Source organism: Monodon monoceros, unplaced genomic scaffold (genome assembly GCF_005190385.1).
Source record: "Monodon monoceros isolate NGI ecotype Baffin Bay Population unplaced genomic scaffold, NGI_Narwhal_1 Super_Scaffold_21, whole genome shotgun sequence".
Lineage (NCBI taxonomy): Eukaryota > Metazoa > Chordata > Mammalia > Artiodactyla > Monodontidae > Monodon > Monodon monoceros.
Genome location: NW_021703778.1, coordinates 9,977,265 through 9,989,408, shown reverse-complemented (window position 1 = coordinate 9,989,408; position 12,144 = coordinate 9,977,265). Strand labels below are relative to the sequence as shown.

The 12,144-nt window shown below is 42.8% G+C and overlaps 1 protein-coding gene across 1 annotated transcript in view; it reads left to right on the top strand.

Annotated features, from left to right (window-relative positions):
* Window positions 1-11,941, top strand: part of GAD2 (glutamate decarboxylase 2) — a 69,221-nt gene extending 57,280 nt beyond the window's left edge. Inside the window, exons 14-17 of the mRNA XM_029238239.1 lie at window positions 2,316-2,423; window positions 2,738-2,827; window positions 8,268-8,475; window positions 11,416-11,941. Of these exons, the coding sequence (XP_029094072.1) occupies window positions 2,316-2,423; window positions 2,738-2,827; window positions 8,268-8,441 (372 nt within the window). The 3' untranslated portion in view covers window positions 8,442-8,475; window positions 11,416-11,941. The remainder of the gene's footprint in view (window positions 1-2,315; window positions 2,424-2,737; window positions 2,828-8,267; window positions 8,476-11,415) is intronic.
* The last annotated feature ends 203 nt before the right edge of the window (window positions 11,942-12,144 follow it).

Here is a 12,144-nt window from a genome sequence, read left to right as displayed (position 1 = left end):
TAATGACCATCACAAAGGACAGAACACAACTGGTTATAAAGGAAACACAGACACACCTTGAAGAGTTAAAGAAGGGAGAGTTCAGTCCTAGTTTGGAAGCCAAGAACGATTTATCAAGAGGTGATCTTCGAGATGTGTCGTGAACAGGATGGTAGAATAACTAGGATTTTGACCAGCAGAGCTGGGAAAAGGACATCCCAGGAGGAAGGTCAGGCAGGGGCTAAAGGGCGTATTTTGAGCTAGTAGGGAGTCTCAGTTGACTGAAGGAGAATTAGGGTGCTGCCATCCAGATGAGAAGTGAGAGGCCCTGAGTGGGTGCCTCTAAACCCATCCTGGGTGTGTGGGGGTGAGGGATAAGATAAGACATCTTTCTCCCAAAGTTCCTTCAGTGTAGCCTGATGCTGGGATCCAGCCTTCCACCCACAAGGGCTCCTCTGAAGCTTCAGCTTCCATCACAGCGACTCAGGTCACGGCGATGTGATGCCTGATAAGGTTCTATATGTGTCTTTGTCATTTTCATAAGAAGAGCTGTGTGGTATATAATGATTCAACAAGCATTTGATAAACGAATGAATTTTGGAGAATCTCCTAGAAACCTGCAAAACCTTGAAAATAAAATATAGATCTTTTTCCCATAAATACCCCATTTGAAAGGAGGAGCCCCAGGCTTCAAAGGGCACATCGGAGCTCCTGCGCCGCTCCCCCTGTACCTCTTTAGCCTTCGTCTGAGGGGGCAGTCAGAGTACTCCTGAGCGTCTCCAGAGTGAAGTCCCAGACTAGCAAAGGCTGGAGGGCTCCCATCCCGTCCGTGGTAACCCCACTCCCTTTGCAATACAATCACACTTATTTTCAGAGCGTTCATTTCACCTTGCCACGTCTCTGTGTGGGAAATCAGACAGGCACCGTCATTCCCATGTGACCAGAGAGGTTCGCCAAGGCCATATGGTTGGACAAGGTCAGAGTCATACTGGTCCTGGACATAAACTGGATCAGGTCCATGTGAGATGAAATCCAACTCTAGGCTGGTCCAAAGGATCCAGTTTGGAGAACAGTAAACTCCCCTCCCTCTTACCTAAGGTCCATCCCAAGTGGACCCAAACTGCCAGGTCGGCCCAAACCAATCCTAAATCCTTGGCACTCACAGACTCATGGAGCGCAGGGGTGCTGGCCTGAACGGTCAGGCATCAGCTGGGTCCTTGGAGTCAACAGGAACCAGTCAGCAAGGGTGGCGGTCTCCAAAGAAATGAATTTCTGAACCCATCACACCTCTTTAATGCAGCTTGTTCTTAAACACGTTTCAGAGGTTACAAGTCACTGGCTCTGCCAGATCCCCCCTTTGGCTGGGACGATGAGACTGTGTTAACAGGAAAGTGGGCGCATCTTATCTGTATTACAATTGCTTCCTCTAGATGCCAGCTTGGATTAGTCACTGGTAGGCCTGTTCTAAGTTCCTGGGATGAGCATTAGCTGTTTTCTCTAAGCTTCTCCTGAGCACTCCACAAATACCAAAGGAGTTAGGCGTAAAGCCGTGTTGAAAAGTAATCCCCTAGTGTGTCCTGTTGTCAGTTAAATAGTTCCAGTCCAAGGCTGTTGTGTTGTTTTTCCCCAAGTCCAGATCCTGGGCTTCCAAGAGCTGGAAACTAAAAGACCTCTGTGATAATGTTCACCCATTACAGACAGATGAGCCATTTATCCCCAAAGGAGAAATCTAATAAGCTTTGCAGAACGACAGGCTAACAAAGCATCTGTGTGCCCCTCAAGAGACTGTCATCCGTTTGTCCAACAGATACTCATTGAGCACCTACCCTATTCGTTCTATAATGGGGGGTACACTGGTGAACAAAAGTGGGGTCTGGAAACGACAAATTTACCTGATGGGCAGGGACTAAGCAGGCATCCTGGCGGTGGGATGTGCCTCTGATGACGCTTCTTATCCACAAGAAAAGGATAGGCAGCCCTCCGGTCATTAATGACTTCCATAATTACTCCTCTGAGCGACAGAGGCAAATTTTCCCCTCGAGTAATCAAAATAATTGCCTGGGGAATGGAGGCTCGGAAGGAAAGGGATTGTGCCACGGAGAGCGGGTGATGGCGAAAGGGAACAAAAGCACCTGACAAAGAGAGCATTAGAGGAGAGATAATTGCCAGGAAAGCCTCTAGGAACACAGTCTTATGTCAGGAAAGTGCTGGCGCAGAGCTGAGACCGAAGGGGCAGAAAGGCCACCAGTGTCCAGAGAGATTCGTCCCCGCATCTCACCTGAGAGCTCGCCCACCTTTCTCAGCCTGCTAAGCCTTCTTCTTCTTCTCTCACTTAGGGGACCACCGGGTTTGAAGCACATATTGATAAGTGTTTGGAGCTGGCGGAGTATTTATACAATACCATCAAAAACCGAGAAGGTTATGAAATGGTGTTTGATGGAAAGGTATGTATTCTGATTTCTACAATCCTCCAAAGTTTAGTCCATTCCAATTCTTATCACTAGTAGTTTTTGATGTTAAGAATGTACTGTCCAGGTAAGTGGGACCATTACAAAGGAGAAGCAGGGGTGAGAGGGTAAAAATCAAACTCACAAAAAATAACTCTGTATAATGGTGTGAAAATCAGGCACTCCAAAGGTGATTACAAACGTGAAAAGCAGGATTGTATCCGGAAGCTGCAGAATAGATTTGAAATGTCCTTGGAATTTTCAAACGTGCCAGTTTGGGCGGAGCGTGAATCTTACTTTCCTTTTCGTAGCCTCAGCACACAAACGTCTGCTTCTGGTATGTACCTCCGAGTTTACGTGTTCTAGACAACAATGAAGAGAGAATGAGCCGCCTCTCTAAGGTAAGGACGCGAGCTCCTCTGATCTGTACCTCGGTGTATGTAATGGACCTTTCACGTGCATGTCATCCTTATGACAGATGTGCATGTCTTCAGGAGAAATCCATCCTCAGCCTTAGTCAATTCAGTAATTCAGAATTAGAAATGAAAACATTAGAACACATAAAATATTAAGGTTAACTTTTGTTCGCTTGTGTCAATAGTTTTTCAGAGTTTCAGAAAAGTTTCTTACTAAGTGCGAAACCCTTAAAACACAGTGTCCAAGGACCCGTAAAATCTACACACACACGCACGCACGCACGCACGCGCAATCCCAGAGGTAAAAGCGCTAGGGTGAAATAAATCATCCACACTGTCCAATGCGGTAGAGTAGCTACATGTAGTTACTTAAATCTAAATCAGCTGAAATTAAATTCAACTCAAAATTCACTTCTCAGTCACATTAGACACATTGTAACCTGTGACTCGAGACCAATATATCAGATTGTGCAGACAGAAAACATCTGTGTGGTTACATTAAAGCTCTCTTGGTCAGTACTGACATACACCCAAAATGGGAGGAAACGTGGAGTCTTCTGGGCCACAGGAGAAGTTAAATTCTGGACCTAACAAGGCAATGGAATTACTCTTTGTGGCCTCTTGCCCACTACAGGGCTCAGCATACAACAGGCACTCAAAAATGTTTGTTGAACTAACGTGCCATTTACATATTCCAGAATAGGGAAGGGAAACACACTTAGGAAACCTACTAGTGGATCACAGACGTCTTCCCAGTGCACACTTTGGCTTGAAGACAGATATATAGGTAACAGATGGTTATCACTAAAACGAGCCCAGCCACAGCTTCATGAGGGAGGGAAAGATGAGAATCTGGTGGGTGCATTTTCTGCTCCAGTCAGGACTGTGAGTGTGCAGGTGGCCCACTGTCACTGAGGCAAAGTGGACACAGAAGGCCTGGGGCACCATGGGGACAGGACCACCATGGGGACGGGACCACATACAAACGCATTAGACCAAGGCAGGAGGCAAGGAGATGTCCTGCAGGTGTTCATCAGACAAGAGCCCCAGGCGGCATACCGTAAGTCCCCTACACACGAACCTTCAAGTTGTGAACTTTCAAAGATGCGAACGTGCATTCCATCGTCAGGTGTGAGTGAAATTGCAGCTGGCCCTCCGTCTCCTATTGCTAACGATCCTTCAGCTCTACCATCTCCCACCTCCTCTCCCTCCTCCAGTCAGTAACTCTTCTTGCCTGTTCACTCAGTGCCAGCCCCTGTGTGCCAGCTGTCGTACGGTACTACTATACTTTTCAAGGGACTGTACTGTAAGATTAAACATGTTTTCTTTATTTTTTGTGTTTGTTTTTTATGTATTATTTGTATGAAAAGTATTATAAACCTATTACAGTACAGTACTATATAGCTGATTGTGTTAGTTGGGTACCTAGGCTAACCTTGCTGGACTTACGAACAAATTGGACTTACAAATGCGGTCTCGGAATGGCACTCGTTCGTATGTAGGGGACTTACTGTGTTGGTCACCTCTTGTATTTCTGGTTCTTTTTCTTCTTCATCATCTTCTTGAATTTTAATTTTTATTATATTTCCTATACTGACTGATGGCCTTTCAGAAGGTCACCAGTGGATTTAAAAGTACATTGGTAAGGAGAGACAAGATAGGGGTAGGGAAGTAAAGAAGTACTAACTACTATGTATAAAATAATAAGCTACAAGGATATATTGTACAGCACAGGGAATAGAGCCGATATTTTATAATAACTATAAATGGAGTATAACCTTTAAAAATTGTGAATCACTGAAACATATATTATAAATCAACTATACCTCAATAAAAAATACTAATAAACAATAATAAAAGTTTACAGAAAGTATTACAAAAAGTACATTGGTAGGGCTTCCCTGGTGGCGCAGCGGTTGAGAGTCTGCCTGCCGATGCAGGGGACACGGGTTCGTGCCCCGGTCCGGGAAGATCCCACATGCCGCGGAGCGGCTGGGCCCGTGAGCCATGGCCGCTGAGCCTGTGCATCCGGAGCCTGTGCTCCGCAGCGGGAGAGGCCGCAACGGTGAGAGACCCGCGTACCGCAGAAAAAAAGAAAAAAAAAAAAAAAGTACATTGGTAAAGAAGTAGATTGTCCTCATATATAAAGGGACTTTTTTAAAGCCTATGTTATTAAATGTAATGGGAAATTTAATTGGTGAGATTTTAATGTTTTCAAATATCTTATTTATGGTTATTCTGCTTTTTGATTTTTCAAAATTTCTCTCAGCCTTCCACGATGTAAAAACAAAAAGGTTTTGTAACACATAGTGAGAAATACATTTCTGTGATATCTTTGTGAGATTATTTCATGATGCTTTAATCTGAGCCCTCTTTGGAGGAAACAAATGTGGATTTAAATTATGGAAGAGTTCCCTGGTTATTATTTTCTAAAGGATTGAAAAAGCTAATGGCACAAAGGATACAATGGTACCCTAAAACTCTTAAGGCATCCCCAAAGAGCTCTTGTTGATTGAGCCTTCAGTGAATTCTTCAACATGCAGCCCCTTTTTTCCTGACTTCCTTTATTCAGCAAAACCAAGAATGTGACCCCAAAAAAAGAGTCTAGAAAAAAATTAAAATGCTATATACTCGTCAGAATAGTCAGATTCTTATTTTTCTTCTTAACTTGCAAGTAGTGATCATGCAGTGAAGTAGATGTTCCGTGTTCCTGCTAATTTGAGTTCGGCAGCATTTTCTGGAAGCAACCAAAAGCCATATGTATTTAGATGGCTGTGATTTCTGCCAACCCAGCTCTTTAGGAACTGGGGGGGGGGAGGGGTTCAATCTTACGTTCCGCCAAAACCTGTTTGGGATGATGGCTGTTACCGTCAGTCTTTTGACTTCTGATCTGCATTTATTTCAAAAATTGGTGTTGAATGTCCTTAATAATTAATCCCATTCCTGTGTATTCTTACTTGGATTGCCTATGAAAACGAAATCAGAATTTAATTCACTGAGTAAAGCATTATCACTATTTTATCAGTGCTAAAGAGCAAGCATGATTTATTGCACAAATAAAACTAAGGAACAGTTATGTGATCTTTTTCCTTAAATTCCTGCAGACACATGGATTTGGAATTCTTTTTCTAATCTGGGATTTCTCTTCCCAGGAACACACTGACTTGCCACGCCTCACAGCACAAAGTGATACATTTCATGTCCTTAGGCTAAATTATTCTAGTAGATCCATTTTCAGAACTTAATCCCAGTCTTGAAATATTTAAATTCTTTTTTATATTTATTCCCCGGCATAAGCCTGACGCGCTGCATACATCGTTAATCCTTTGGGTGAAAGAGGATCAACCCAACAGGAACATTCCTCCTTACATTACCTCCTTGTGGAATAAGGAAGGAGCAGAAGGGGATGTAAGAACGTGTTCATCTAGAATCAGAAAATCTAAATGTTGGAATCATCATCCACATTCATTTTTAGGTGAGGAAATTAGGTTCAGGATGTGAAGTGAAGGTGAAATGACCATGAAGGTCAAGTCTGGCTTTGGCTTTGGCTTTCATAACTAACAAATAATTGGTCCTGATGGGGAACCATGTTGATTTTTCCCACTGAGTACTTTGAGGATTAAAACCTCATTGCAAACCAATGATTATCTAAGTGTTGATATTCCAAAGTCACACGTTCATAACACCATTCTATTTGAATCTACCCTTCATTTAAAATGAATACAACTGTGATAGAAGGCATAGTTCCCATATTGAACTGAGTTGCTGACTATGAATATCTAACATAAGTCTAAAGCTTCCCTCACATCTACATTCCTGGTTAGGTATTTGCAGCAACGAACCTAAAAGATCAATGTTATATTTACAAACTCCAGTGGTGAAATACGTGGACAGATCCTGCATACAGTTGGACATAATTTAAAACGTATGCCTCATCCTAGGAGCTCTTCCTCTTATGCCACTTTTTATAGTCAATAAGGACTCAGGGAGCCCTCCATGTGCACACAGTGCTGTCCTGATAAAAGAAGTGAAGGACACTCCCTGCCTTCCGGGAGCTTACAGCTGAAGTACAAAGATGAAGTGTATTGTCTTATAACTGAGGGGATGATAGGAAATTAGAATATAGACAGAATCTATGGATAAGGATCATGTACTTACAACTTAGAGAAAATATGCTAATAGACTGCAGAAGTCAGGAAAGGCTTCCTAGTGGGTGTAGGACTGTGGTGGAGCCTTGGAGTCTGCATAGGATACAAACTGGAAGTGAAAAGGAATTCTAAGCAAAGAGAACAAGTGTGACATGGTGAGACTGAGGACCAGTGTGAAGGGGTAAAAATATGTGTGGTACATCCAAGGGATATTGAATAAGGAGGTCTTGTCAGAGCTGCAGATTCATTTGGGTGGGCACTGGATGAGTCCTCAGAGCTGGTGACAAAAGGCATTTGTGCTGAACTGGAGTTTGAACTTAAATTCGTATACAATAGAGGACTAAGGGCTGTAATCATCCATCTGGCATAAATGTGGTAAAATCGTGTCTGTGATCTGATTCTGCAATGTTAAATCCTTGTGGGTGCAGCTTTTTGCCTCAGCTGATTCTTCATGATTATGAGGTAATATATTTCAAAACATCTTATAAACTGAGTTAATGCAAAAGGAGAATAAAAAGAAACTAGGAAGCTTTAGGGTCTCAAGAAGGAAAATAGCGTTAGGATCTCAAAAGTCTGCTTATTTTCACACATCACTTGATAGTGAGCCTTACATCTTGGTAAGATGAACCATGTGAAGTCTGTGAACCATGTATTACTTCCAATGAGGGGGGAAAAAACCCATCCCCCAAATGTTGTATTGCCAAATTCTTTAGCCTTGGAACCAACATCAGATTCTTCTTGGTCTCCCAAAACACTAAGTAGAAAGTCAAGATGTCAAGCTCCTAAGAAACAAAAAAACAAAAAAAACTAGGGCTTCCCTGGTGGCGCAGTGGTTGAGAGTCCGCCTGCCGATGCAGGGGACGCGGGTTCGTGCCCCGGTCCGGGAAGATCCCACATCCCACATGCCGCGGAGCCGCTGGGCCCGTGAGCCATGGCCGCTGAGCCTGTGCGTCCGGAGCCTGTGCTCCGCAACAGGAGAGGCCACAACAGTGAGAGGCCCGCGCACCGCAAAAAAAAAAAAAAAAAAAAAAAAGTCAAGCTCCTGATGATAGCCTACCACTGATTATTCCTTTTAGCACCTTCGAGATCTTGAAGGTGTTACACTGCTCCAGCCCTCTGATCCCAAGAAAAGTGAGAGGCAGTTCCTTCAAGGGATGACAAATATGGTTCTGATTGTTCAGTTAAAAACTAAAAATGCTACTTGGTATTGGGTTCTTTCATGAAAGGAAGAGTCCCCGGGAGAAACAGTCACCGTCGTGGTCTGGTCTCTTCCGCAGGTGGCTCCAGTGATTAAAGCCAGAATGATGGAGTATGGGACCACAATGGTGAGCTACCAGCCCTTGGGAGACAAGGTCAATTTCTTCCGCGTGGTCATCTCAAACCCCGCAGCAACTCACCAAGACATTGACTTCCTGATTGAAGAAATAGAACGCCTTGGACAAGATTTATAATAACCTAGCTCACTAAGCTGTTTCAATTCTCTAGGTAGACAATTAAGTTGTCACACACTGTGTAAATGTACTTGTAGTTTGTTCCAAAGTAAATCTATTTCTGTATTGTGGTGTCAAAGTAGAGTACAGTTTAAAAATCAAAAACAAACATTGCTCCTTTTAAAAATCCTTTCTTAAGTTTAGAATACCTCTCTAATAATTAGTGACAAAAGGCTGTGTTCTAATCACTAAGGAAAAGCTTAAAATTGTTACAAATACTTCCCTTACTTTTAATATAGTGTGCAAATCAAACTTTATTTTCACTTCAGAGTAGTAGGGTTGAATAGTGCCAAATTGCCCCTGAATCATAAAAGGTTCTCTGGGGTGCAGTGAAAAGGATAAAGTAAATATAAAATGTATGCTGACAATAAAAAAACTCTTGCCTTTTTCATAGTATTAGAAAAAAAAATTCTAATTTACCTATAGCAACATTTCAAATATATTTAAATACATATAATTTTACAAAAGGAAAATATATATATTAAAAAGAAATCCTATTTTGTAACATATAGATTTTTATTTTATATGGGTTATACAAACTGCAGGGGCAGATATTAAAAACTAAGCCAGATTCTTTTTTCTCTTTCTTTTAACGGAGGCACAATAAAACACTTAGCAAAGTTATTCTGAAACATAGGCCCACAAAATTCTTAAAAGGTATGATGCCTTCTTTCTGTTCATTTTATGACTTATCACATCTCTAAAGTTAGTATTACAAAACAGACACAAAAGGATACTGCAGGTTCTTTAAAATGATTGGTTAGCTCGACAGTAAGACTTACTTCCCATTTAAGTTTTCCATCCGTTGGACCTTAGTAGACCCGCTCAGTAGGCATGACAGCCACGCTTCACCTTAGACTAAATTAGGGTCATCGTCTCTATTCTGCTTTCCAGTTCAGCCTGTTTAGAACAGAAGGTTGATGCTGGTTCTTGAGATATCTTCCCAAACAGTATTCTTTTATTAAGTCATTTGGATTCATTAGAGAAAATAAAAATAAAATCTAATCAGCCCAAGCAGAGGCATGAAACACACTCCAGATGTGGTGAGCCCAGAAAATTAAACTTGGCCTTAGATCTCTGTGTGAGAATAATGATGTCATCCTGGATGCCACAGTGTCCCTGCCCAGGAAGGAGTCGTTCCCCTCCCGGGTCATTGCTCTTTCCCATTCACTCCCCATTCCGACCCACAAAAGTCTCTCCTGCTAAGCTCCCCGTGACTGGGATTCCCAATAATTAATTTCTACTCCATTAGTGGTTATTTTCCTCTCAGGAAATGAGCTCCTCACCTAGAATTTTGAGACAGCCTCTTAAGACCTTCTTTTATCATCTGTCTCCCATCAAGACCCAAAGTGACCAGACTATGTAGAGATCATATGCTCCTTAGAATTCAAAATAATATTTTAAAAGCATCCTTCTGCCCCTGCAAACCTGATGGAGAGACGTGAGCTAACGAGAGCTCCCATAGATATTTATGGGGCACAGACTGTCAGAGTCAAAGAGGTAGTGGACCCATATATGCAGACTGCGGATGCACATTTAGGAACATTCATCCTTTCTGTATGCCCCAGTCAGAGCAGTGGTCAGGAAGATGGTAGGTGTATGAGGGAGGAAAGAGGACCCCATCCTTCATCAAATAGAAAAGGCCCCTAATATGACCACGGGATCCAACCACCTGAAAGCTTCCTGAGCTTGCCGCTACATTCTCTCTCCCAGGTTATATATGAAAACGTTGATATTTGAGATGAACATGGCTTTGGGCCCTCTCTGTCTAGGAGGCGAATGGATTCCCTATGACTATTAGAAGAAAACGCTTTATCTGTGCCCCAGAATTTCATGAAGGAACAAGGCTCCCATTCTAGGCTGGGTCTAATGGCCAAGCATTCCTTTCCTTTCTAGAAATTAGCTGTTGAGAATAAGCACACAACTGCCCACCTATTGTGAGCCTCAGGCCACAGACCCCATCTCAGAGGCGAAGACACTAATTATCAAACCCACCATCCTGCTTGGAGGAGACGGTGAAGCCCAGTGCCCTGATCTGGACAGATCCCTCTCTACTCCAGGATGCTGCTATCTAGGGTTATAGATTCTCTATCAGAAGCGGCTGCTTTTTCACTTGATGGTATGACAGAACTTAAAGGAGGAACATTTGTGCCTGTGTTTGAAGTTCCAGCAAAAGAGTTTTTACCAAGAGCTTGCTTCCCCGACCCCCTGCCCCTTCCAGGTTCGTCCCCAAGTTTGCTGGGAGCCTTCCTCAATCCTATGCAGTGAAAAGCTACCAGCCATAACCCAGGGAAGGAGGTAAATAAAAGCCTGATAAGTCCCGGTAGCTTAATAAATATTCTTTAAAGTAAGTTTGTAATCTACTCAAGAGAAAGGGAGGGAGGAAAGAAGGAAGGAAGGAAGGACGGAAGGGAGGGAGATTGTTTTGAACTTTAGCCAAATTCCCAGTGCCAAAGGCCTTTATGTGGGACCATTCTTTACAAATATTAGAAAAGTTTGGCTTTAGCTTTAATCACAATTGACATGGCCATTTTCATTCAGATAGCAACATTGTGTTTATTATTTTTAAATACTTGGAAAAAACAGTGTGGTATGTCTCCATCGGAGACACATAAATGGTATTGACTTCCTGAACTGTCTCAAGGACGTGAGGAAAGAAAAGGAAATCAGTTGTGTGTGTAACTGTGTTGCCTTTATTATACTGCTAGTACTGTCTCGTCACCTCAGATGGGGGTTGTGCACTTTAGATATGAACTTACAGTGTTGCAAATCAACATGTTTTGCTGTAAAAGCTTGTACAATATATTATTGATGTGTCTTTTCCTGTGTGGTAGCCGTACTAATTTTCTGAGAACCATGTTCGCATCTGTGCCCATAACCCTCTCACCCGCCCTCTCTCTGCTAAACGGTGTGCCCTGCACCTCAGCTCTCACAGGGAATACCCTCGGCTCCGCTCGCTGCTGAGAAATCTCCTTTGAGAACTGTGGGATTTCACATAATGCAAGGAGGATGCTACTTCAGTGTCTCCAAGAACAGAGGAAACCAGTATGGAGGGTCACAAACAGCCAACGTTGCAGGCGCTGTCCCTGCTAAGATTGGGAGTAGGTGCTACTCCTCAGAATACGGACCAAGAAAGCACGGGTGTAAATATAGCAGCAGGACAAGGAACCCAGGAACCTAACAGCGGGCATCACCTTGCACGAGCCCTCCTGTTTTCAAATGCTAAGTGCAAATGCTGTGTATTGATTAGTTACCTGTGCCAAAGTCCTGTCCCCAGTCAGTGTTTCCAAAGGACATTGACATCTCCCCAGCATCACTCCGTTATTAAGGACAGAAATCAATAAAAACTATAAACACATGGCAACCTGTTCTTCTTACCAAATATAAACTTGTGTATGATCAAAGTATTTTATGTGTTGTTTCTCTAAATCCAAATAAATGTGTAAACGTGGACGTATCTCAGGCTCTGGATGTGTATTTCCAGCTTTGCAGGCCGTGTGAGGGGCTCATTTCTAGGGAATTGCCTGCATCAAAGGCCCTTCACTTGTCACAGAGCTCAGAGCATCTTTGCTGGGAAAAAATCTCTTACTCCCACAGTCGCTTCTGCAGGATATTGCTTGACCACTCTGATTTCTCCTTCAGTCAGACCCAGTCTTTAACAAAA